Source organism: Chlorocebus sabaeus, chromosome 20 (assembly GCF_047675955.1).
Source record: "Chlorocebus sabaeus isolate Y175 chromosome 20, mChlSab1.0.hap1, whole genome shotgun sequence".
Lineage (NCBI taxonomy): Eukaryota > Metazoa > Chordata > Mammalia > Primates > Cercopithecidae > Chlorocebus > Chlorocebus sabaeus.
In genome coordinates, this window is record NC_132923.1 from 96,288,606 (window position 1) to 96,315,624 (window position 27,019).

General features: G+C 55.5%; 1 protein-coding gene across 1 annotated transcript in view; it reads right to left on the reverse strand.

The window, feature by feature from the left end:
* KCNQ4 (potassium voltage-gated channel subfamily Q member 4) overlaps positions 1-26,740 on the reverse strand; it is a 56,701-nt gene extending 29,961 nt beyond the window's left edge. Inside the window, exon 1 of the mRNA XM_007979234.3 lies at positions 26,427-26,740. Coding sequence (XP_007977425.1) covers positions 26,427-26,740 — 314 coding nt within the window. The remainder of the gene's footprint in view (positions 1-26,426) is intronic.
* Positions 26,741-27,019: the final 279 nt, after the last annotated feature.

Here is a 27,019-nt window from a genome sequence, read left to right on the forward strand (position 1 = left end):
TCTCTCTCTGTCTCTCTCTCTCGACATGTCCAACATGTCCCTGGAAGGACAGCTGCTGGGAGGCCAGGCCAGAGAGATGGGGATATGATGGGGGTAGGGGAGATGGTAGGGCATCTCACAGCAGAAAAGAGGTTGTCACCTGATTCCTCTGGGCTATATTCACTTCAGACACATTAATTATCACCTACATTCAGCCAGGTTTATTGTAAAACCAGAAATGAATAATCCAGGTCCCAAGGAATTAACAACACAGACCATAACACAGGGGTGACAGGATGGACGAGGCCATGACAGTGTACTCAAGGGGTTGAGGAGAATCCCAAGAAGCCTTCCACACAACCAAAGTGGAGGGATCAGTGAAGACTTCTTGGAGGAGGTAAGTGGACAGGGGTGGGACTGTCCCAGGCAGAGGAAGCAGGATGTGCAAGCAGTGGGAATGTGGCCGTCGAGGCAGAGCCCAGAATGGCCAGCAGTTCTGGATGATGTGGCCTAAAGTGAAGTGGGCAGTGGAAAAACCAAGAGGGCCAGATCCAAGGGCCCTGAGTGGCACTCGCAGGCACTGTGAACATGATCCCAAAGGCAATGGGGAGTCATTGTGGAGTTCTTTTTTTTTTTTTTTTTTTTTGAGATGGAGTCTTGCTCTGTCGCCCAGGCTGGAGTGCAATGGTGTTGGCTCACTGCAACCTCCGCCTCCTAGGTTCAAGAGATTCTCATGCCTCAGCCTCCCGAGTAGCTGGGATTACAGGCGCCCACCACCATGCCCAGCTAAGTTTTGTATTTTTAGTAGAGACAGGGTTTCACCATGTTGGCCAGGCTGGTCTTGAACTCCTGACCTCCAGTGATCTACCTGCCTCGGCCTCCCAAAGTGCTGGGATCACAGGCATGAGCCACCACACCTGGCCAATTGTGGAGTTCTAAGAAAGGAAACGACACAGTCCAATCTGCATCTCAGGACCACTCAGGGGAGTACACAGAATAGATCAAAGGAGATAAGACCCAGCAGAAAGACCAAGAAGGCTCCACAATAGCTCAGACGAGAGATGACTGTGGCCTGGCCCGGGGTGGTGGCAGCAGGGAAGAGAGGTGAATGGATTGGACAATACTGCAGGAATAGGGCTTGGTGATTAACTGGAAACAGGAACTATGAAGGAGAATAACCTCTATTTCTGGTTTGGGCATTGGATGGATGAAGGTGCCATGAGTGCCTTCACGGGACGGGGAAGACTCTGGTGGAGAAGCAAGAGTCGGGTGCTGGACATGTTGAGAGAGAGAGGGCTGTGGGCACTGGGCGAACACTCCATGGATATGAAGACAGAGACCTGGCTGGAAATGCATTTGGGGGACATCAGGGGAGAGGTGATGATGGAGGTCACGGGAGCAGCTGAGACAGTCCGGAGAGCATGTGGCAACGTTAGAGGAGGACCCAGTGGAGCCCCAGCGGTGCAGCAGGAACAGAGGCCCTCTACGCAGACTGGGAGGCATAGCCAGAGAACTGGGAGGGAAAGCAGAAGAGAGAAGTGTCAGAGAGACCACGTGAAGAACACATTTCAAAGCAGGAGTGGACAACAGTGTCAAATGCTGCCAAGAGGTCAAGTGAGATAAGGCGTGAAAAATGTCCCCTGGATTTGGTGACACATTGGTCACTGGGTTCCTTGGCAAGGAACCTAGCCTTCTCTCAGAAGGACAGGAAGACTAGAACAGGCCCAGATAAAGTGAGGAAGGAGAGGGGCGGTGAGGAGGTAGAGACAGTGAGTGTAGGTTTAACGATTTGAAGATGTTTGACTGCAAAGAAGAGATCAGAGATTGTAGCTGGAGAAGGGTGCAGGGCACAGGGAATCTTTTTCTTTCCTTCTAAGATGAGAGAGCCAGGGTAGAAGGAGCCAGGAGATCAAGAAGGAGAAGTTGAAGATGCAGGGAGACAGAGGGAGTGATCAATGGAATGCCGTCCCCAGGGAAGTTGGGAGGCTGGGATCCACAGCCAGGGAGCAGCTGGTATAGAGTAGGAAGGACCCCTCCAGCTTCCACAGGGACAGGCAGGCATACGGGTGGGAGGAGGCTGTGAGAAGGGAAGAGGCCAATAGCCCCTACTCACTGGGGGCTGCTCTGGGAAGAAGAGGCAAGGCCCAACTCTCAGAAGTGGGCAGGAGGGTGGGGTGGGGGCTCTGAAGAGATGGAGGAGGTATGGAACTGGGAGAGGAAGGTGGGAGAAAAGACCAGGCCTGGAGAGGAGTCCCATGGGAGCAGAGGACCATTATCCTCAGCAATGAGGATGGCTCTACAGACCTGGAACATCACAGGCACTCAACACATGCATTTCAGGGTTTTATTTAGGTTTTGTGTTACTGTTTGCTTTTAAGGCTTGATTATCCAGTAGGAAGCAGCCTGTGTGAGAAGAGGACCCCTCCCCACCCCCAACTATACACCAAGGCCAAGGTAAATACAGATCCAGGCCTTGCCCCCTCCTTCCTCCAGAGCCTCCTTCCTTCTCTCATCTTTTCAGCGTCCCTTCCCTTCCAGTCTGGGGACTGCCCAGCCACCAGCAGGTTCCCTGATTTCTTTTCATTTGAGACAGAGTCTTGCTCTTTTGCCCATGTTGGAATGCAGTGCTGCAACCATAGCTCACTGCACTATCACTCTCCCAGGCTCAAGAGATCCACCTGCCTCAGCCTCCTGAGTAGCTGGGACCACCACGCCTGGCTAATTTTTTTGATTTTTTAGTAGAGACAAGTCTTGCTATTTTTCCAGACTGGTCTCCAACTACCAAGTTCAAGTGATTTGTGCATCTGGCCTGGGGAGCATGTGACTCTTTCCGTGCCCCCCAGACTACAGCCAAAGGCAGGGCTCTGTCTTCCCTCAGCTGGGGGACCCTGAGGCCTGTCTGTCCTCATTCAGCCAAGGTCCCTAGAGGGCACAAGCTATGGCCACCACCACCTTCTGGAAGAAAGGGGTTCCTTAAACCCCAAACCAGAGCTGCTACTGAAGAAGGGACTTCGGCTAGACTTGACAGGCACTTCCTGACAAGGGGTGCAGCCTGGAGAGCCCCAGACTCTTCTAGGGAGAGCAGGCACTTACTTTCTCCTGCAGGGGAATAAGGGGAGGGGCAGTAAGCCAGGCCTCAGAGCGAGGCTCTTTCCAAGAATCCTCAGGGGCTGGGAGGAGAAGTTTCCCCTGATCCAGCGATTCTAAATATGGCAAAGGGAGCAAGAGCACGTGACCCAGGGCCCCACACCAGGGCCGCTGCCACCGCCGCCGCTGCTTCTCTGGGCCAGAGGCTTGCGCTGGGGCTTAGAGATTGCCATGGGGTCCTGATGGAGCCTCAGTTTCCCTGTCTGCAACATGTAGGTGGAGCACTACTCAGTAATGGTCAAAGTCCCTTCTGCCTTATGACTCTCCAGCAGTGGGGTAGAAGGGAGAGAGTTGGCCCTCAGCTCAGTTTCTCTGAGGCTGTCCCTGGAGGGACAGCAGCCGCCAGCACATAGAACAAACTATGAAAAAAATGCCCCCTCTTGGAGGATGGATTAGAAAAAAGGCATTCCCGTTAGCCTGACAAGTTAGAAAAACTTGACCCCTCTAGATGGACCCATTAGAACAGGCATCCCTTCCTCTGGGCTGCCCCACCCCGGGCACAGGCTGGATTCCAACACCCCTCAGCCCTCTCAGCCGGCCCCTTTGTGGCGCCCAGACTGCAGAGCGACACATGACAGCCCTGTGGTTGGCTCCACGGCACTCTCCTGGCCACCACAACAGATTCATGGAGACCTGGAGACTGACACAAGAAGGGCCCACCCACAGGTTGGGCTGAGCCAGTCGGATTTCTTTTGCAGGAATGGAAGTAAGAACCACAGAGGAAAGTTGGCAGAGGAGAGAGATGGGCCACGAGACTGCACTACGCTGGAACCTCATCCCCCTGCTCTCTATCCCATGAATCCAAAATGTGCTTTCTGCCTTGAAGCCTCTCAGAATTCTTCTCTTTCCTTACCTATCTGTCCTCTACCTCCAGAAGCCAATTTTTCTTTTTCTTAATACCAAATGATATAGTACAGAAGCCAGTTTTTATTGAGACAGCTTAAATAGTCTCTATCCCACGGGACATGAAAGACAGTGTCTTCTAGACAAGGTGTTTGATGAGGAATAGCTTCCTCCTCTCCCACCTGGACCAGCCCCAAACCTTCTGACTTGTTCTGTCTGCTTCCTTCTGCAGTGCCAGCCAGCCTACCTGTTGTACCAGGTCAGTGGGCTGAGCAATGTGTTGACAAGAGCCAGAGTGGAACAAAGAGGACACAGGGGCATCCGTCTGTGGGGACTGGGCAGGCAGAGCTGACTTCTCAAACAGGGAGGCGTGGGCCCTCCCAAGCAGGAGGCCATTGAAAGGAAGGGGAACCATGGGGTGGAATTTAGGCAGCCGGGATTTGAGGAACTCAAGCAAGATGGCCAGTGGAAACCTTCCCTCGGTTCCACTGAGCAGCTCCATGCAGATTTGGGCGGCTCAGTTTTACATGCTGGCTTTGGCGTAAAATTTCATGTGAACAAAGAGCTTTGCTGCTTTTTAAAAAAGTGTGAAATCCACCGACTTGTGGGCCCAGGCCCAAACCCCTTAGCTTCATTGCAAGGAAAGCCCCACCCACCAGGCCAACTTGCTCTTCACCAGCTGGTGCCCAACCTGACACTTGGCATTGCATTATCATAGCTCTGTCCCTGACAACGGCAAATGGGCTCTTTCCCCTCCCTACCTTTACTCATGCTGTGTCTGAGTATGAGCTCTGACTGGTAGGGTTAGGTCAGAGCCCCCACCTCAGGCTCCCTTAACCCCCAATTCACCTCCAGAGGGAAAAGCAAATCCAAGACACCTGAGCCAGAAGGGTGCCTGCTGTGTTCCAGAACCACCAGGAAAGGAGTGGTCCCAGAGTGGAGTGAGCAAGGGGAGAGTGGTGGGGGATGAGCACAGAGAGGCAGGGGAGGTGGTAAGCAGACCATCTACTGGCTGTGGTGAGGATCTTGGCTTTTACTCTGAGTGAGATGGGGAATTTTGAGCAGGGAGTAGCTCAATCTGCCTTATGTTTAAAAAGATCACACAGGCTGCTGAGTGAACAGACTATGGTGGGGGAGCGGGGAGGAGGGAGCAATGACATTTGCCCTATTGTGAGTTGGAAAGTATAATCCTGGCACGAGATGCCAGTGACTTTTTGTTTGTTTGTTTGTTTGTTTTTATTTTTAAGAGATGGGGTCTTGTTATGTTGCCCAGGCTGGAGTGTAGTGGCTATTCACAGGTGCGATCCCACTACTGGTCAACACGGGAGTTTTGACCTGCTCCATTTCTGACCTGGGCCAGTTCACCCCTCCCTAGACAACCTGATGGCCCTCTGCTCCCAGAAGGTCACCATATTGATGCCAAACTTAGTGCGGACACATAATTGACATAGCTCACCATAGCCCAGAACGCCTGGACTCAAATGATCCTCCCACCTCAGCCACCTGAGTAGCTGGGACTACAGGCACATGCCACTTCACCCTGTGTGGTGTGTTTTGTTTTGTTTTGTTTTTGTTTTTCAGACAGGGTCTCACTTTGTTACCCAGGCTGGAGTGCAGTGGTGCAATCACAGTTCACTGCAGCCTCAACCTCCTGGACTCAAGCAACCCTCCAGCCTCAGCCCCCTGAGTAGCTGGGGCCACAGGTGGGTGCCACCATGCCCGACTAATTTACATTTATTTTTTGTAGAGACGGGGTCTCCCTATGTTGCCCGGCTGGTCTCGAACTCCTGGGCTCAAGCAATACTCCTGCCTCCATCTCCCAAAGTGCTGGGATTACAGGCATGAGCCACTACCAGCCGATGATGGTGACTTGTATGAGGGGAAGCGGAGGTGGCAAGACATGACCCAATACTGGCTATATCTGGGCACTGAAAGGTCCCTTAGAGATTAACCTTCTCATTTATAGATGGGGAAACTGAGTACCAGAGAGGGGCCTGGCTTACCTGTGATCATACAGTAGATCAGAGACAGAGTTGGGCCTGGCACCCAGATTTCCTGATTCCTAAGGCAATATTCTTTGGATTTCTCCTCTTTCTGTAGAAGGACTCAGGCACCTGCCCCTCACTCCCGCCTCAAAAATTCCCTCATCCTGGGGCCAGGATGGGACCTGCCCCTGCCCTTCCTGCTGCATGTGACCTTGTGGCACTGGGTTCAAGCATTGCCCAGTTTTCCAGCTACTTGAACCTGGCAGGGGTCAGGGTAACCTCTAAGGAGCCTTCTGTCCTCTGAGTCAGCAGAACCTGCGCACTATATTGGAGGAGGGAGAGGGAGGGAAGAGTCCAAATCAAGGGAAAGAGTTAGTCCCTGCCACTGGTTTCTCAGTACTTCCAGGGCAGAGAGAGCACCAAAAGCTGACAGGGTCAAAAAGGAGCACTGCGGAGGTCAAAAAGGAACACACAGAGTCCCCAGGGGAGCTCAGGTGCCAAGACTGAGCCCAGCCCAGGAGTTCTGTAGATTCAGCCATTGAGGACCCCACCCAGTGGGTGGTTTGGGGACACAATAAGGAAGAGGGGTTTCAATGCCTTTGTTACTAACAAGCAAAGCAGCATGCAAACTCACAGGCCACACCTGGGGCATCTGGTTACAGCTGCCCTGAGAGCCATGCTCCCACTGGGAACCCCAAATCCAGGACCAGCCAGACTGAATCCAGCAGGCTTTGCAAGCTGGAAAAGGCTTGCTGTGTGACTCGAGGCCAGGAGCGCAGCTTCTCTGGGCCTGTCCCACAGCTAAGGTGGAAGGGTGGTTGGAAGGTTCTTTAACTGGAAGCTGGGAGGACATCTGCAGATACTCTTCTTAGTCTCCTCCGCCTGTAAAAAGAAAGACTGCCCAGCCTGCAGGCCCAGCTGATGGAGCAGGATCCTGTGTGGTGGCTCTGAGAGAGGTGTCAGGATTGGGTGCAGCAGAGGGAGAAGCAGAAGGGCGTGGACAGAGCTAGAAAGCTGGGTCGGTGGGTTGTCTCTCCTGACTCCGCCACCAGTCAGCTGAAGACTTGGCAAACTGTGTCTGAGTCTCAGCTTATTCCTCAGTGGGAGGAAGGGATTGGGTGGGAGTCTCTCAGGGTCCTATTTTTTGCTGATCCATCTGGGACTGGCAATTCCAGCTTCCCTAATGGGAAGTAAGGCCGTGGACGGCTCCTGAAGCTGCCAGTCCACAGGGACTTCCATGTTCTGGGAGTCTCCAGAAGAGGGTCTTTTACATTTCATTTACATGGGAAGTTTAGAGGACCTCCTTCTACCTCCAAAACCCTTCCATAATTGAATAATGATAGCAACGAGGGGTCAGGGAGGACCAAAGCAGAACTTCCAGTAACTTACTAACCACAGAAACGGTGCTGGATATAGGGGAAAGGGACAAATTGTATCTCTGGTCCTGATGCCCCCTCCTCTTCTAAATGAGGCAGACAGTCCCTAAAAGTATCTCCGTCAAAAGAATGGGCTTGAATTCATCTCAGCTCTGCCTTGGCTGTGTGACTTTGAGCAAGTTAACTGTCCCTCTCGGGACTCAGTTTCTTCGACTTTCTAATGGGACCAATGATCCCTGGTCCGGCAGTCTGGAGGCAGGGGTCTTCCCCGGGTGAACCCGCAGAGGGGTTGCAGAAAGGCTTGGGTTCAGGCAGGGACACGGGAAGCAGACACCCGGCGCGGCTTCTCGGGAGAGGTACGGGCTCCTGCGGGGAGGGCTCCTGGGGGACTCCTCCCCCAGCACAGCCCTCTGCCCACTTCCCCCGCCCGGGCCCCTTCTCCCCAGCAGGGGCGCCCCTGCTCGGCACTCCCGGGTGCCCCCGGCCCGCCTCGGCGGGGGCGGGGCTTACGGGAAGGGGCGGGGCATTCCGGGGGCGGGGGAGGGTGGGCGGGGCTCCTGAGTCCCTGGGAGGGGCGGTGCTCTGCCAACGCCAGGCCCCGAGGGCGGGAGGGGCGGAGGCGGCGCTGCGGCTCCGGTTACCTCCCCGCGGCCTCCCCCGCCCGGCCGGCTACTTTTTCCGTTTCCAAATTAACAATTGAAAACGCGGCGGCCTGAAAGGCGAGCAGCGGGCCAAGCGGAAAGTGTGAAGGTGCCGCCGCGTCCCCGAGGCCGGGGGCGGAGAGGGGGGACGCGACGCCGGGGGCGGAGAGGGGGTCGTCGCCCCGACCTCGCCCACCCACCGACGCCAAATGCGGGGAGTGCGCGCCCCAGGACCCAGAGGAGCCCAGGCCGCTGAGCTGAGTCCTGGTCTGATCCGGCCCCTGGTACCGTTCTGGCCAGGGTCGCAGAACCCAGTACCCAGGCTCGGGATGGTTCCAGCCCCCGAGGGGACATGGGGTGGGGCGATAGGGCTGGGTTTCCACTCTCGAGGCTGAGTGCCCAGGTGGGGCAGGTGCCAGGTAGCACCCTCACAGCACCATCCTAAAGGGCTCTTGGAGTAGGTAGTTTCACGTGTGACCTCAAGTAAGTCATTTCACCTTACTGAGACTCAGTTTCCTCATCCGGAAAATGGGGAGAGAAGACGCACCGACCATACAGATAGTGCGGAATAAATTACACAGTAGGTAGCAACTATTACTATCTTGTGTGGGTAATGATGATAATATTTAGTCTCAAGCCCCCTGCACCCTCCCATCATAGCCTAAGGAGTTGTCCACCAAGGGAGAATACTGGAGTATTCTGGTCCCCTCGCCTCCTCAGGACCTCCCCAAATCCCACCCCACAGATAAAGAAATCAAAGTCGGGTCCTTGTAAAGGGCTCAAAGTCAGGGGTGAGTAGGAAGAACTAGGCCTGAGCCCAGGTCCTGGCCCCGAGGCCCAGGCTGTTCTTACAGAGACAGGTGCTCCCTGGGGCCAGCATCCTGGGCATGGGACCCCTTCTCCTCTCTCATTGTCGAGAGAGGTGAGTGCTGACACAGGGCAGCTGGAACAAATAAGTAGGTAATGGGAAGAGTCCCTGTTCCCAGGCATCCAGCCCAGGCACAGACTGCCAGATGGTAGACACCCGGGATAGATACAGTTCCTGGTCCTCCCGCCCCCCATAATGTAAGCTCCATGAATGCAGGTACTTGATCTTGTTCCTACTTTCTCTCCAAAACCTAGTGCAGGGCCTGGTGCATTGTAGGTTCTCAATAAATGTTGAGTGAGTGAATGAATAAATGAACGAATGAGTGGTCCAGGCAGCTGGGAAAAGCCTCTTATACAACTGTGGCCTCTTACCTGGCCACTTGTGTGAAGTGGCTTGCTTTGGGGAGGAGGGTTTTAGGGTGAGTGCCCCTCTCCCCAGCCTGGAGACCTAGGGCAGTAGAATAGGTGGAGAAGAAGACAAAAACTGAGACAGAACAAAGGAGGAGGAGATAGGAGATGTGGTCCCAGAAAGCAGAGTTAAGATCCCCTCTTTCTTCCTAGCCCCTCAAGTCCTATTCCTGGCCAGCCCAGGACTCACCCCCATTCCCCTTCCCCCCAGCCAGCCTCTCACTGACCACCACAATTCCAGCCCCCCATCCCCACCTCCAGTCCACTTACCTTGCAGTCGGAATGCCTCTTCCTCAGCCCCTACCCCATTTACAATCCTACAACAGCTTCTTACTGTTAAAATAGAAAACCCAAGCTCCTTAGACCAGCAGTTGAGGCTGTACACACACCCTAAGCACCAGCCACACTCGACTTCCCCATTCCCTGTACATTTCCACCTTGGTGGCTTTTATGCTGCCTCCCCTCCTTCGGCTGTCTCTCTTCCACCCCATCAATCCATGATTGGCTTTGAATAGAAGAGCTTCTCTAGCCCCTGGTTAGGATCCCAGGGCCCCTGTGGGCCCCCTCAGGCACCCGTCGTCACACTATTTTACGAGAGTGAGAGTGTTCCTACCCACTTACTCCTCACTGAGATCCATCCCTCTAGGGCAAGGCCAGTCTGGCTCCTCCACAACCCCCAGCCTGGCCCCAGCTGATGCTCAGACAGTATCTGGGGAGTGAACAGAAAGACATAGTCACCAGGGCCTTAAGCTTCAGTGAATGGGACTTCCACACTGTCCTGTGAAGCCTGAGAGTTCTGGGTAAGGCTGTCTTGGGGTTGCTGCAGAGGTGGGTGGGTGGGTGGAAGGAAGATTGATGCAAGCTCACCCCTAACTCTGGCAGGACTGGGGAGAGCGTATAAATGGAGACTCACATACCTTAAGTCTAAATATTTAAAAGTTTCAATCAAGTTAACAAACTTTTAAATAAAATACGCTCTGTCCTTCCTGACACATATACCTTCACAATGATCTAGGTTTGAATTTTAGTTCTTGGACTCCTTGGAATCTGGCAGGGAAGGGACAGCCAGCCCTCGCTACCCTCTGATCCTCAGATTCTCTTTCCACACTGGGCCCATCCCTCCCCAGGAAGGGCCTTGGGTACACTCCTGGGGGTGCCTCAGCCTGCTCTTCCAGGCTTTCGCTATACCCACTGCAAACAGCCGTCCTTGAGCGTAGGGCTGTTCTGACAGCCCCTGGGAGGATGAATTGGAGAAGGGTCTCTGCAGACCCTGGAAGTAGGCATAAGTATTTGGCCAGGGAATTCCAGGGTTACCTGGAATGTGTTCTAGAGCAAGGAGGACCATGTACAGGCTCTGGGTTGATATGCCCGGGTCATATAGGCTGAGTGGGTAGAATTCTGGGCCCCAACCCGTGACTCAACCCAGAGCAGCCCTGCTTTGATCTGTTTTATATACTGTGCTTCTGTGTCAGGTGTCATTCAAAGAACCAGATCTATGACTTAAAACAGTTTGAAAGGCTCTAATCTAGATCCTGCCTGCTACTGAACATGGGAAGCTGGGGTTACCGGGAGGCCAGTGACTGCATTCAGGCAGTGGGTTGGAGCAAGTCCAGGGCGCAATCCCAGGTCTCCCTCGTGGAGGCCAAGGCCTGGGAGCATATTTCTGAAGGATAAGACCTAGGGCCTCCAATGGGACAGGCCCCCAGGAGGTGGTGAGTGCTCAGTCCCTGGTGGGAGCCAGCGAGCCTGCTGCTGGGGCCTCCTGCCATGACAGGGCGCTGGACCCTCAACTCTGGTCACCCAGCTCAGGAGTGGGGAGGCCAGACCAGGCCAGAGAAGGAGAGGGAGTCCTGGTATAAACAACCGTGGGGGGACCAAGATGTTTTCTTGTCTCCCAGGCGACGGCAGTGTTTACTGCCTAGCGAGGAGGGGGGCATGGCCCACACATTTGCCTCCCTGACTTGTAGCCAAATTTTTCCAGGAAGGGGTGGCCCAGGATGAGCCCCAAACACTCCTGCTCTGCACCCCAATCATCTTACCCCAACTCTGCCCCAACATGCGCCCTGAACCTCCCTGACATCGCCCCCATCTTTCAGTCCCACATGCTATGTAGCACTGTACCTCCATCAGTCCTGACTGCCCCAGCATTGCCCCCTAGCTCCTAATTCTGCTCACAGAGTAGGAGGGTGGGGAACAGAAGCAGGACAGGGGAAGGCCCCAAGCAGAGGAACTGGGTGTGTGCCAGGGATCTGAGCTGGGGCTGCTGGGCATGGGGCAAGGACAAACCTCTCCCACGGCCCTGGCCAAGACAGAGGGAGGGCTGCAGCCCTTGGATTAGGAGCGTGCAAATCCCTCTCCCCAGCCCAGGGCCCACCCCATGCCTGTCATGTGAAGGGCATTAAATGACCAGACCCCAACAAGGGAGGGGCTGGCAGGTGCCCACATGGTCATGCCACAGCCAGCTCCTTTGCCCAGGCAGCCAGGCCAAGGAGAAAAAAACCCTTGATGCAGAAGGGCAAGTGGCAAGTCCCCTTCCCCCATGGCAGCAGCTGCAGCCAGGTCCAAACACAGGGGCACAGGGGTTGGTGTGGCTTGATTTCCAGCCAGCAGCCCGGCCCAGTTTCCACATACATATGCACACCCTGCCCAGCTGACGATGGGTCTTGTTGAGACACCAACTGATTTTCACTGAGAGCACAGGCTCAAAAATGGGGCTGTGTCCATCAAGGGTCCTAGACAGGCATCTGGACCCCTGGAGTCCAACCCTGAGTCAGCGACTTCTCAGCTGAATGACCCTGGGCAAGTCACTTCTCCTTTCTGAGCCTCAGCATAAAATAGCATAATAGTATCTTCCTCCAGGGTTGTTACATGAATTCAGTGGGATTCATTGAACAAACGGTAATTAAAGCCCACAATGGGTCCAGCATGCCTAAAACAGCTTTGTGGACCATTGGTGAGAGACAGGACCTCCTTCTCAGTACACGTAGTATTTTGGACCTCAAGCTAAGGCTCGACAGGTGAAAAACATCTGCCCAAGACCATGCAGAGGGTGCCTAAGCCCAGGCCAGCTCCTGGGAAGCTCTGCAGAAAGGTTTTCACTGTTATTTGTCATCACTGGAGACAACTAAGATGCTTGGACTGAGCCTGGTTTCTGGTCTGGGCTCTGCTGCTGACCTGAGTTTAGTCCCTGTCCTGTTCTGAGCCTGTTTCCCCCTCAGAAGAATGAGGCAGCTGGATGACACCAGTGATTTCCACACTCTGTTGAGCTTCAAGAAGAAGAGAGAGCTGGGGCTAGCTGAACTGCCAGGACTCTGCCCTTTCGCCAGGGTGTCCCTCCATTAGCTGGGCCAAATCCCAGTGTACCCTCTTGGAGTCATTATAAGGCCGCTATTCTAGGGACCTCCATGGACCCCAAGTTCATATCCCCAGATTCCCTTTCCAGACAGCCTCGGCACCTGCACCCACCCTCTCTGCTTCCAAGGCCACCCCCACAAACCCCCCAGCTCCCAGCTCAACCACACACACCTCCCCACAAGCCAGAGTTTGCATAAGCAGCTGGACTTTCCCTATAGGCAAAGTCCTAGGGCTCCGAGTCAGGTTGAGCCAGGCCCTGGGCAGGGTTGGTCGATGGCTCTGGAGGAGGCACTCAGGGGGCTGGACCCTGGGGGGAAGGTAAAGGAAAAAGGGGGACTAGTTGGTAGCATCCCCAGGGCTCCTTGCCAGAGTCCTCACCCCTCCAGCATCCTCCTCAACAGTCCCAGAAAGGAGTTTCTAAACCACGAATCTGCCATGTTACTCCTGACATCACTTCCTTCCCATCACCCTCTCAGGAAGCTGCAGCCCTTCAGCCCGGTGTCCTCATTGCTGAGCCTGGCCCTGTCACATCCCAGCCTCTTCTCCAGATACCTCTTGCCTTCTCTAGGATCCCACTCTTCTGACTTCTTGCTGTTCTTTGCAAATGCCCTGTTCAGCCTCACTTCTGGGTCTCTGCCTGTGCTATTCTCTCTGTCTGAAACACTGTTCCTTGCTCCTTTTCACCTGGGTAACTCCTACTTCTACTCATCTTTCAGTCTCAACTTAAGCCTTTTCCTCTGGGAAGTCTTGCCAGCCATGCCCAGATTGGGGCTGGGCTTGGCCCTCTGTGCTGGGCTCCCACAGGACTCCATGCTGCCTGGACAGTGGCACTTATCACCCTGCCTGGTAACTGCCAGCTTCCCAGCCCATCTCCCCCAGGGAGCAGAGGAAGGTCTGATTCATTGCTCTGTCCCGAGTCTGGCATAGGGCCTGGCTGGGGGGGACTGGCATAAGCAGCTGAACTTCATTTAGAAGAGAAGGCTTCTCAAATGAAAGGGCGAGAGGGAAGGAATGAGTCCCCAGGGTTGAATCAGGGTGGGAGCAAGACCTTGAACTTTATTTATTTATTGAGATGGAGTCTCACTCTGTCGCCCAGACTGGAGTGTGGTGGCATGATCTTGGTTCACTGCAACCTCCACCTCCCGGGTTCAAGCGATTCTCGTGCCTCAGCCTCCCAAGTAGCTGGGATTATAGGTACCCACCACCACACCCGGATAATTTTTTGTATTTTCAGTAGAGATGGGGTTTCACCATGTTGGCCAGGCTAGTCTCAAACTCCTGGCCTCAGGTGGTGGCCTGCCTCTGCCTCCCAAAGTGCTGAGATTACAGGTGTGAGCCACCATGCCTGGCCCAGCACCTTGAACATTAAGGTTCGACAGCTCCTCATATCTCCGCCCCTCCCACTAGAAGCAGGCAGACATAGTACGGGTGAGTTAGGTGGGTAAGATCACAGCCTATAGAGCTAGACTCTTGGGGTTAGAATCCTGGCCCTGCTACGTGTACCCAGGCAAGTCACTTAACCTCTTTGTGCCTCAACGTCCTCATCTGAAAAGTAGGCATAAGAACAATGCCTACCCCCATAGTGTCATTGAGGGGAAAAAGTGAGAGAAGGCGTGGCGAGCTGTCAGAGCAGCATCTGGTCCACAGTAAGCACTCAGTAAGGTTCTGCTATTATGATCTTGGTTATTATTGAGAGTCAGAACAGAGAGGGAGGCTGAGACTCAGAGACGGAGGTGACTGCTAGAAGCTAGCCAGCAGGATCATGTCTCTTGCTTTCCCACCCCAAACCGGTGCCGCTGATGTGCACTGATTACCCCCTCGGCCCCCCACCACAGTCCTGCAAACTATTCCCACCCTCTCATGTCACAGAATCGTTGCACACTTGGCCTCTCCAGGCACTCAGTTGTCTGAGCTGAGCCCAGAAAACTGCCATCCTCTTGGGCATTCACCACTTCCTGGCTGTGTGACAAGGGCAGTGTTTAACCTATAAGCTTCAGTGTCATCTTCCATATAATGGGGATAATGATAGGACCTACCTCATAGGGCTGTTGGAAGGATTAAATGAAGCAGTGTGAAAAATATTTAGCACAATACCTGGTAGAGATTAGACTATGAATCTTGTTACTCACGACAAAGTCTGTGCTTAGAACTCTAGCCTGGCTCTGGCTTCGTGCATTCTTTTCCTAGAGTTCCCCAGGCCTCCAGCCTGGGCATCTCTGAGCTGTCCTCCAGGGGAGCCTGAGGACAGGAATTGCTAGTGTGGCCACCATGCTTTTACAGGGCCTGTGTCATTCCACCTGCCCCCCTCCCCCATATGTCTCTTCCTCAGGGCTCAAAGCAGTGCAAGTGAAAAGTGAAAGTGAGATGAGGGGCCTAGGACCCTAGAGAAGTGGGAGCCTGTGATGGCAAGATAAGAATAGTAAAACCAGGGCTGGGTGCAGTGGCTCACGCCTGTAATCTTAGCACTTTGGGAGGCCAGGGTGGGAAAAATTGCTTGAGCACAGGAATTCGAGACCAGCCTGGGCAACATAACAAGATCCCCCCTCTACAAAAAATTTAAAAATTAGCCTAGTGCCATGACGTGCACCTGTAGTCTCAGCTACACGAAAGGTTGAGGCAGGAGGACCGCTTGAGCCCAGGAGTTCAAGGCTGCAGTGAACCATGATCACACCACTGCCCTCCAGCCTGGGTGAAAGAGTAAAACTCTGTCTCAAAAGGAAAAAAATACATATAAGGTAAAACCACCACAACCCCCCTGTTCTTCACAGCACTTTGCAGTTTACCAAGCACTTGCTATAGGAGGCAGCCCCATGAGGTGAGCAGGGAGAGATGGAATTTTCATTCTATGTGTAAGGAAGCTGGTGCCTCAGAGAGGTTGGGTCACCTGCCTGGCATCACACAGCCTCCAGGAAGCAGAGGCAGGAGCTGAGCCCTAGCCTGCTGCCTCCTGGTCCAGTGCTCCTTTAACTAAGGGGCGAGCCCTTGATTTTGGCTGATCTGCCCCTTGCGCCCCACCCGCCCAATCCAATCTTAGGAAAGAGCCCTGGGTTGGTCGTCACTGCAAAGTGCGGGGCCTGAGGCTCCTCTGTTACCTGATCCCTCCATCCCTACTAGACCCCTCCCTCTTCTGGCTCCACAGCTCAGTGGGGAGGAGCCGGGTTGGCGCCCAAACTCAGGGATTTCACGCACCACCGGTAAAATTTCCAAAAACATTTTGGGGACTGCATAAGGTTGTCAACTTTTTATTTTGCCAAGTAAGGACATTTTTTTCCCCAGCCCATCATTTCATAAAAGAAAGGACATCATCTCATACTAAAAGACAGTCCTTTAAATGGAATAAATTTAGCTTTATGAAAGAGTTGCCACCCCGTCCTTATTCTCCTCGGTTTTGCCTGAGGCCACTGGAAACTGCCTTGGGTCAGCTGGCAAGGCTGAGAACCATTTAGAGCTCGGGCTTGGCCCTGACGCCGACATGGGTTTGAGTCTTGACTCGACCACAGACAAGCTGTGTAACTTAGTATGTGGTATTTCTCTTCTCTGAGCCCCAGTTTCTTGTCGGCAAAATGGGAACAATAATAGTGCCTGTTACCTAGTGGGTACTGGAAGAACTAGATGACCTCATGTCGGCAGAGCACTCAGTCAGAAAGAGTCAAGCCCTGGTTCCCATCCAGTGTCCCCACCCTGGCATGTCACTGTGTATGGCTCCCCACTGCCCACAGGGTAAGGCCCACCTCCACAGCCTGTCAATCAAGGCCCTGTACTCTGCAGGTCTTGGGGCAAAGGAGTGAGGGGAAGGAAGTCCCATCTCAAGGCCTTTGCCCCACTGTTCCCTCCACCTGGAGCTCACGCGAGATAAAAATCATGAGCACCCACAGTTCAGTGCTCCACACAGAGGGCTGAGGGGTGTTTTCTCCACTTCTCTCTAGCTGGCAAAACCTTTCTCATCCTTACTACTTGGCCTCAATGCCACCTTTATCCTTCACTCAGCAAACATTCACTCATTGTTGACCACATGACAAGAACTGTGCTCAACTCCACCTGCCCAGTTCTCACAGTCCCATGCAGAAAAGCAAAAAACACACAGGGCTGGGTGAACAGAGCTCTGGGGGCACTGAAGGGGCCTCAGTCAAGCCTGGGGTAATGGGGATAGGGAGTGCTTCCAAGAAGAGGTGGTGCTCAAACTGGGACTTGAAGGATGAATAGGAGTTAGCCAGATGACGCAGCAGGCAGGAGAGGGGAGGGAGTTGCAGGCAGAAGGAAAAGTACAGAAGCCCTAAACAGTGCAATGCTTTGGGACATTATAAGTCATTTCTTAAGGTGAGAGCAAAGGATGCTTGTGTGGAGGGCATTTCTGACTTGGGCACTGGGGGTCGGGGAGTCACTGTCATGTGGATTGAGGAAGGAGGGCAGGTTTGGAGGGAGATGCTGAGTTTGAGATGCCCAGGGGATGAGGAGGAGAGGTGTCAGCAGGCAGGAAGCGCAGGGATGAAACTGCAGAGCGGAGGCTGTCATCATAGGGGTGACCCCTGATGTAGGAGTGTATGAGACCACCCCCTGAAACTACGTACTGAGAAGAGGACTGGAGACAAAGTCCCAACATTCAAGGGGTAGAAACAGGAGGCAGAGCTGCTGATAGAACCAAGAGAGAAAAGGCAGAGAGGCAGATTTGAGGAAAGTCAAGGGGGGTGCATTCAAGAAGGAAAGGCCCAGCAGGCAGCCATGGTGTCTCCCGAGGCCGCCATGGGAGGATCGCTTGAGCCAGGAGTTGGAGATCAGCCGGGACAACATAGCAAGACTCTGTCTCCACAAAAAAAATTAAAAACTAGCTGGGTATCTTGGAGTCCCAGCTCCTCGGGAGGGTGAGGTGGAAGGATCGCTTGAGCCCAGGAGGTTGAGGCTGCAGTGATCATAGTGATCATGTACTCCAGCCTGGGTGACAGAGTGAGGCCCTGCCTTAAAAAAAAAAAAAAAAAGAAAGAAAAGGAAAAAAAGAAGCCGGGCGCGGTGGCCCAAGCCTGTAATCCCAGCACTTTGGGAGGCCGAGATGGGTGGATCACGAGGTCAGGAGATCGAGACCATCCTGGCTAACACGGTGAAACCCCGTCTCTACTAAAAAGTACAAAAAACTAGCCGGGCGAGGTGGCGGGTGCCTATAGTCCCAGCTACTCGGGAGGCTGAGGCAGGAGAATGGCCTCAACCCGGGAGGCGGAGCTTGCAGTGAGCTGAGATCCGGCCACTGCACTCCAGCCTGGGCGACAGAGCGGAGCCCATAGGGGCCCCCTGGGGACGCAGCATGGTGGAGTGGCTAAATGCATGGCTCCCAGAGAGGGAAATGCTGGGTTCGAATCCTGCCTCTACCGCCTGTCAGCTATGTTGGCTTTGGGCAAGTCATTAACTTCTTTATACCTTAATCCCCCCATCTGTAAAATAGGGCAAATGTATTTTTTTTTAGGATAAAAAGCATGGAGGGGAGGGACTGATACCCCCACCCAGGCTCTGTGCATCCCCAGGTTGTATCTCCCTCTCTGCTGGGTCATGGGTCACACTGTCCTTTCCCCATCCCCTGTCGCTCCCACCAGACTGCCACCAATCCCCAGAGGCTGGAAAATGAGGTGAGTGAATGAGTTCACCCAGGGAACGGGCAGCGGGGGGGGCAGCACTTCTCCCATGTTACCCCAGTATAAGGAAGGAAGGTGGAAAAGGCCCCGTGTGGGCTGTGCCCTTGAGCCATCAGGTCCCTTCTAGCCTCAGTTTCCCAATCTGTGAAATGAAGCCTGTAGATCTGCTCCAGCTCTGAGGCCTGAGGTTCTGTACAGCAGGGATATATGGAGAGAGGATGGGGATAGAAAGGCCAGTTCCCCACCTGCTGGTCCTGCCTCTAAGGGAGGAAGTTCCACAGGGTCTGAATCCCTACTGTGCCCAGGGGTGGTCCCTCTAGTAGAGGGTGGCAGCTGGGCCAAGATGGGTAGGAGTGAAGACGCCTGAGATTGTGCTGACAAAGCTGTTCCTGCTTTTCCTCTTTCTCTCCCTGTCCCCTCCCCTCCCAGGGGACGGCCAAGCCCAGCAAAAAATAAACCCAAAGACAGCAACCTGGACAGGCCTGAGGCTCCCAGAGAGAAGTGGTGGGGAAGGAGGAGCAGCCTGTGACCCTCCCACCACTGCCCAAAAGCCAGTGGGTACCCGATCTGATCCCTACCCCATCCCCCACCCACACCCCACCAAAGTTGGGCTCAAAGGGAACAGGCATCTCCCCTCCATCTTTCGCTCTGTGGGAGCTTGATAGGGACAATTCAAGTAAATGTTGTCCAGCCCAGCTAGATGGGGGCCTCCAGGTTTTTGAAACAATACCCCAGGAAATCTCATTCACTTCCTGGTTCTTGGGCAGTCCTTTCTGCTGTCTGACCTCCATCTCTTCTGCTTTGATGGGAACCATGCTCCATTTATCTCCAGTGAGCTTTCCTTCAGTCCCACCTTCCTGGCCTGGGTGTCTAAGGAGTCTCAGGAGAACGTGCCTCAAGATTTCCCTTCCAGGCTTTAGGCTAGAGACCCCACTGTACCCACTGTTCCCCAAAATCTCCGGGGATGAGGAGGGAGGGAATCGCTGAGCTTCCTCCCTCAGGTGCTGCCCATGGATTCCCAGCCCAACCAGTCTGCTGCCTGGGGTTGCCCCTCTTGTTCCTCACCCCTCTGCGTGTCAGCCCCCAGGGCACACAGTCCTTGCCCCAGCGACAGTGTTGCCAGGGAGCCTGGAGTCCTGGGGGCTCTGTGTAGCCACTGAGGTCTGCTCAGCATCCTTTCTCCAGCCCCTCAGAGCCTTCAATGCGGACAGGCAGCCCACTGAGTGCCCTGTGAAGTGGCACCCTGTCCCCTGAGGGGCCCCCAGAGAAGATGCTAGAAGAGAGCTCCCTACGTGGTACCCTATGAAGTTCAAGGTCCTGAGACAGCAGTTTCTCTCATTCACCCAGCATGACTGTGTGCCCGGCAGCCCTGAGAGGTCCACTTTCCTGTTAGGCCCATTTTACAGAAGAAGATACCGAGGCTCAGGAACTGAGGTAGAGCGGGGTGGGCACCTTCCCAGTAAGCATGGGGACTAAGATCTCTAAATCTCCCTTGGGATTCCCTGCCTCATTCCCTGTGATCATTTGCTCTCTAGAGAGTGGGGGAGTGCCCTCCTCTCCCGGGAGTCCCTGGCTGTCTCTCTGGGCACCATGGCTCTACTTTGATCTCCCTGGGGCCAGGCCAGTTGCCAGGGTTGGACCATGAGGCCCAAACTCGGCCGCACAATGGCCCTCTGGCATACACTGTTCTTCCATAACTCACAGACACGCTCACAGCTGCACACAGACCAGACCTCTCTCCAAACATCTCCCTGGGAGAAGAGGCAGCTGAGACCAGTGGTCCCGGCAGACTCTGAGACCTCCTCATAGTGCTCCCAATCCCCCGCCCTGCCAGGCAGGGCACAGGCATGGTCTAGCTCTCTCTGGCTCCCTGGTCCTGGTATGGAGCTGATGCTCTGTAACTGTTTGTCAGACGAAGGAAGAAACAAATCAGTGAGCATCCTAGGTAGCCAGGCTGGGGTCCATTCATGAGCTGGGTGATGTCTCCTCACCCAGCCTCACTTTGCTCAACTGTGACATGAAGAAGACAGCACCCACCTGATATGATGGCTGTGAGGGTTACACAAGAGAATGTAAGTCAGACACTGACGGGCAGGGCCCACAGGAGGCCCAAAAGACACAGCCTCAGCTCCTGTGGAGAGCCACTCGCCCCGGGACCCAGGCAGACATAGCTCCTACTCTCTCCGGAGCACACTTAGACACACTCACCTTGCTGAGCCCAGCACACCTGCCACACCTGTCCCCGGAGGAGAATGAGGACAGTGATTACAGCATCATAATAACAGTAAGGATGATCATGACTAACAGTGCCCGGCAGTGTTCGGTGCCTTATCTCATCCAGTCCTGACAATCTTAGAGGCAGGTATTAGGATTATTCCCATTTTTCAGATGAGAAAACTGAAGCCCAGAGAGGTTAAGTAACTTGCCCAAGGACACATGACTGCTAAGGCTAGAACCAGGAAGGAACACAGATCTGTCAGCCTCAGAGCCCATGCTCTTTGCTCCCCGCAGGACAGCTTTTGGAGAAACAAAAAGTCCCTGCTATTCCCCTAAGCCCAGCCTCTCAACTCTCACACTAGGAGCTTCCCCCAGGGCAAACATGCAGAATTCCCTGCTGGGGGGCTCCGTAGCCCACAAGAAGATCGGACCTTCCCTAAAGACCTGCACTGGTGCTAGGGAGGTAGAAGGGAGTCTGGGGAAGTTCCCCGGGCAGCCTTCTTTGTGGGCAGGGCCTCGGCCTTCCTCTTTCCCTGCTCCCAGGCAGTTCCAGCTCCTTTGACCTGCTCAGAGAGCCTGAAATTAATCATCCACTCAAAGTGCTGCCATCAGCCCAAGAATAATAATCACCTCTTGAAACACTCCTGGCTTAAACATCCCAAGGATAAGGGCTTCAGCAGCAACAGGGATTGAAGTTAGACATCCAGCAGGGCATCTTCAATGGAAGAATGAACGTACTATGGAGTTGGGGTGGGGTGGGCAGACAGTGAGAGATGGAACTGGCTCCAGTGACACCAAAGAACTCCAGAAGAAAGAGGCAAAGGAGTGTGAGGGGGAGTGCGAAGGGGAGGGGGGGTGCGAGGGGGAGGGGGAGGGCAGTGTAAGAACAGGATGGTCTCCCCAGCTCCTTACAAAGACCAAGCAAAAGGACTGGGGTTGAAAAACAGCAGCACGAAAAATTTGGGTCACACTCAAAGACTTTCTCAATCACAAGGCAAAGTTCTTAGACCATCCATCCCCCCTATTGACTAGGTTGGGAAAATTGTTATCTAAAGTCTTGATCTGGGAGACAAAAGGCTTGGGTTCCTGGCACAGTTCTCCACGAACTCACTAGGTGTGACCCTGGATGAGTAGCTGCCCCTTTCTATGTCTTGGTGTACCCAGCAGTACACCACAAGGTCAGATCGAAGGACCTCCAAGGGCCCTCCGGGAGGAGCAAAGGCCAGCGAAGTTCTAGGAAGAAGCCAGCCACCCCACTCCTCCACAGTTCTGAGGCTGCCCTCCAGGATGGCTACGAAAATACACACAGACCCGCAAGGGCAGCCCTGCAGTTGTGTATAGGTGAAGGCCAAAAACTCAAGGACAGGAGCAAGCTCTGTTCTGTCCTAGGGGTCTCGGCTGGAGCCACAGGCCCAGGTGTGTGTCTATGGCGAGTGTCTATGAAGTCAGGGAAAAGGTGGGGGCAGCTGTAAGCTAGAACTCTTTGTTGGATGGATGCTATGTGTGTGTTTGGGTTTGTGTGTCGATGTTGCAGTGAGTGTGTGTGTGAGACATTCAGACAGGTACGCAGCAGTGACGTGGGTCTACAACTAAAACGTGCCTGCAGTGGGTGAGGCTGGCAGTTTCCACTCAATTCCACAAAATGCCATCACAGCCCACCTCGTGCTGACTGTGTGCAGGGTGCTGGGGATGGATGGACAGATGACACAGGAGCGCTGTTCTTGAGGAGCCTGGGCTTGGGGTGCTGCTAGCTGAGGCTGTGGTGCGGAGAGCAACAGCTCCCAGTTTGTCCCCGCTCTGGGCTGAGGCTCTTCCACATTAACTGGGTGGCCTCTGCTGAGTCCCAGTTTCGCCATCTGTCAAAAGAGGAGGACAACAGTGCCCACCTCACAAGGCTGCAGAAGGACACAATGAGACCGGTTTAGAGAGAGTTCAACACGGTGCTGCAGTGCAGCTGGTGCACACACGACCAGAGATTTCAGTTCAGACTCCAAGAGCCAAGCCTGGTGGCCACTAGGAACAGAGAACAGTCCTGCACAGGGAAGCAGGAACAATTTCAACTCTCTGCCCCGGCCTAGCCCAGCTGAGGTCTCTGCACAGAGTCTGCTGTATCTGCTACTCATTTCCCAGGTGACTTTGGACTCCAGAACCTCAGTTTCCTTACAAGTAAAATGGGGCTGTCAAAATGTGAGGACCAACTGATCTAGTGGGGATGCCTGAGGGTTCTGAGGACCCTTTGCTGGGATGATTTCCAACCCAGGCGATGTTCTTTCTCAGATGGCCAGGGAGGGAGGTCAGGGGCTTCGGGGTTAGGAGTCTACAGGCCCCAGAAGCTGCTGCCACCTCCTCCCCTCCCCATTCCCACAGCTTCTGACCCCAGGGACAAGGCTGAGGGAGGATGTTTACAGAGCCGCAAACCTTCACATAGAGAAAGTCTGCTGGGCCCTGGGGGCTGGGAGCAGCAGGCATGCGGCTCATGGTGGTTGGGGAGGATGGAGGGAGATAGGGTCTGGCCCAGCCCCCTCCAGCACTCTGACTTCAAGGGAAGCTGCAGTGGCCTTTGAGAGGGGGCAGCAAGGGGACAGAGAGCATTCCCCTCAAGGGCTCAGTGAGCAGGATGGACCACGAGGTGATGTTTCTTAAAATTCAGAGAGCAGGGTCTGTGAAGGCTTGAGGGCTTAAATCAGGGACGGGGGTGTAGGAGCGGGATGGGGTTTGGTGACCAGACTGAGGGTCTAGAGAGAGAGGGAAAGCTTGGAGAGGGGCCCAGTGGCCCCTCATTCTGGATCCCAACAGGAGAAGACAGGAGTCGGCAGTCCTCTCTTCCCAGAGGTTGCAGCTGCCGCAGGACAGGCCGAATCCGGGCTTGTACTCTAGGCAGTCTTCCACCTCTTGGAGCCAGAAAGATGCAGGTTCTGTGTGGGGCTCAGAGGGGACCGGCTGGCAGATGGGAGGGAGGCATACCCTAGGGGGAATGGGCTCCTCTCGCCCCAGCTCCCTCCTTCCTGAGCCCTTCTCTCTCTCTCTCTCTTTTTAATTGACAAGGTTTCATCCTGTCACTCAGGCTGGAATGCAGTGGCGCAATCACAGTTCACAATAGCCTAGAATTCCCGGGCTCAAGCGGTCCTCCCACTTCAGCCGCCCAAGTAGCTGTGACTACAGGTGTGCAGCACCATGCCCAGCTAATTTTTAAATTTTGTAGAGTCAGGGGTCTCACCATGTTGCCCAGGCTGGTCTGGAACTCCTAGGCTCAAGTGATCCTCCCACCTCAGCCTCCCACAGTGCTGGGATTATAGGCGAGAGCCACTGCGCCCAGCTCAGAGCCCTTCTCTTGCAGGCTCTTCTGCTGGGGCCCCTCCTGCCACAGCCTGCATCTCTGGGAAGGGGGTCCTAGCTAACAGTACTCCCTGGACTCCCCTCACTTGGGCTACCACTGAGGGAGATTGGGAAGAAGAGAAAGGATTTGACCAAAAGTGTAGTGGTCAAGCTAGGAGTCCAACAGCAGGAAGTACTTCCTGGCAAGATCCTGCAGTGTGACTGAGAAACCCCACATCTGGAGCTCCTCAAAAACAAGAGAGACCTTCCGTGTGGGCCCCCTCCCCCAGCCCCAACAAGAACAACCATCTCTCACGCTCAGACAGGCCCCCGCAGCTTACCAAGCTCTTTTCCACTCCATTACCTCATCTGAGAGAGCCGCAAGGTTGGGGCCTCTACCCGCTTTGACGACCTACAGACCTAAAGCTCAGAGAGGCACAGTGATCAACCCAACGTCACAGAGCACACAAGAGGTGGGGTTCCTGACACCTCTGCTCCCTTTGACCTCTAAGATGGGTGACCAGTTCCCTGAGATCCTTAAACACCAGGGCGCTTTCACACCATACTTCCTCCCCTAGAGCTCCCAAGACATGCCCTGGCCCTGGGCTCCTGGGGACAAGTGGTCAGGACAAGCACGGCCCTGGCGAGGGCATTTCCTGGCATTGGGAAAGGGCAGGATGTGGGGCAAAGGTGCCAGTGGATTAGCTCCTGGAGAGGAAAGGGCGATCCTTTCAAAGGAGGCAACCATAGCGCCTGGCAGGGGACTGGAGGCAGGTCCTTCACCTCCACTGACCCTCGTGGGGGCCATGAGGCCAAGCCTGGGGGATAAGGACCCAACTTCAGAGCCCTATTGGCTTCCCCAGGCCCAGCCATGCCTTGGAAAAGTCACTTCTCAAGAGGAGCCCACGGAGGGCACAGTTGTTCTCTGGGGGGTGTCTCACCCTCCTTGGGCACTCAGCCACTCCTAAGGAGCAGTCCCCATCCCCTCCCCCCCAACTCCACCAGCCCTGGGCCTTCCTCACTCCAGCAGGCCTCTTTATAGCCACAAACATTCATCCTAGGCCTCCCAATGGGCACTAAGGGCTGGGCTACTCCTAACCGTTGACCCTGAACCAAAGCTTGACCTCATGTCCTGAGCAATTTCAACTCTCTGCCCTGGGCTAGCCCAGCTGAGATCTCTGCACAGAGTCAAGGCTGCCACCCCCAACGCACTTAATGGCCGAGAGAGTCCTCTTTCCCACCCTGCCCCTCCCTGTGCCGCATCTTTCTCCCCTTCACCTCTGAAATTCTGTGGGCCCAGTCCAGATGGGGCAGAGGCAGGCCAGCAGGCACCCAAGCGACAGGCGGAAGGACAGACCCGGAGACAGGTGGAAAAGACAGGTAGAGGAAGAGTGCACAGTCAGGCGGACAGGTGGATAGGCAGATGCACAGACAGGCACCCAGATAACTGCACAGGCCACAGATGGATGGAAACAGGCAAGCAGAAGGACTGCGGACAGTTAGGTGGAGAGATGAGCAGACTGGCCAACTTGCACACAGGTGGAAACTCAGGCTGGCCGAGGGACAGCCAGGCCAGCAGGAGGGCTGCTGGACGGTCAGGTGTGCAGGCAGGTGGGCCACCCAGGAGACCCCAGCGCCAAAGGGCCCTCTCTGTTGGCAGCGAAAAGGGATTAATAGCTACACATTTTCCAGGGACCAGAGGTCTCTCTCTGGGCATCTCTGAGCGTCCCAGCGTCAGGCCCAGCCCTTCAACTGATATCTGCGGGGCCTCTCATGTTCCCGGCTGGGCCAGGCTGTCCCCCAAGACTGAGCTCTGAGCTGCCAAAATTCACTCTTTACATCCAAGAGGGGTCAGTGTTTCTGAAAGTTGTAGGAGCCTGGTGAGAGGGAGGAGGGGGCCCCAGCAGCGACAGTGTTTCCAAACCTACCCCTCTCCTCTTTCTTTTTCCCCTGGTGCTTAGAGCCAGGCCTGGTGCTGCAGGCCAGCAAGGCAGGCGAGCTGGGCCAAGCCGGCAGGGCAGGGCAGGGCAGGCAGGGCGGCCGCTGCTGCCACTGGGAAGTTGAGGGTGGAGGGGAAGACTGAGGGAAGACACAGATAAAGTCGGACACAGCATAGGCGAGTGTCAGGGCCCAGGTGGCCCACGGGGACCCCCATATACCCACAGTCAGCTGGCCCGGGGTGGGAATGAGGGCTGCCCTGGAGAGGAGCACCCCTGAGGGGAGCCCTTCATAGCTCAGAGCTGGGGAGCAAGTGACAGAAGCGTGTGGGATCCAAGGGGTCCTCTTTGTGTCTGGAACACAGGGAGGCAGTGGTGGGGAAGAGCAAAAGGGCGCCCACTTCAGGGGCCCCAGACTTCGCTGAGCGGACTCGGGGGAGGCAGCTGGCGGTGGGGAGTACCTGGGACAGAGGAGCAGAGGTTGGCGGTCAGGATGGAAATAAGCAGTTGCGGTGCGGGGAGGTCAGAAGCGAGGTCAAGCAAGGGTCAGGCCTGGGAGATCAGGGCTTAGGGTAGGGCTCAGCGAGGGGATCAGAAACGGGGCTCAGGCCTGGGGGCAGAGAGATGAGGGTCGGCCCTGAGGCAGGGGGCAGAAGGCGGAGCCGGGGCGGGGCGGCAGTACCCCGGGAGGCCAGGCTCGCGCGGGGACACGCGGAAGGGCGCGGGGTCGCAAACTCACATGAAGACGTGGTAGACGAACGCCCAGCCGCGGGGCCGCTCCAGCACGTTGTAGACCCAGTTCTGCAGGCGGCGGTAGCGCTTGTGCGCGGCCGAGGAGCGCTGGCCGCAGGCGGAGCCCGAGCCGGAGCCCAGCCCAGGGAGGGGCGCGCCCGGCGGCAGGGGGCTGCCCAGGAGGCCAAGGCGGCGCGGGGAGCCGCCCCCGCCCGCCTCGCCCTGTTCGCTCTGCACTGCCGTGAGCGCCACCAGCTCCGCGCGGGGGGCGTCCCCGGGCGAGGGACCCAGGCCGAGGCGGCGCGGGGGGGCCTCGGCCATGGGCGGCGCCGGGCTGGGGGGGCCGGGGCCCGGGCACGGTCCGGGGCGGGGGCGCGCTCGGGGCGCTCAGCGGCGCATGGCTCGGACCCGGGGCCAGAGGGGCGACCCGGGGCAGGCGCGGGCGGTGGGGGCTCGGGGCCGGGCCGGGGCCGCGGGCGGGCGCTCGGAGCCTGGGGGCCGCCGGAGCCCGCACTGACCGCCCGCTTCCCCGGCGACTGGGGCTGCTCTTTCCGACTCCAACTCTCTTATTACGCGCTCCATGCCGCTCGCCTTTCCACC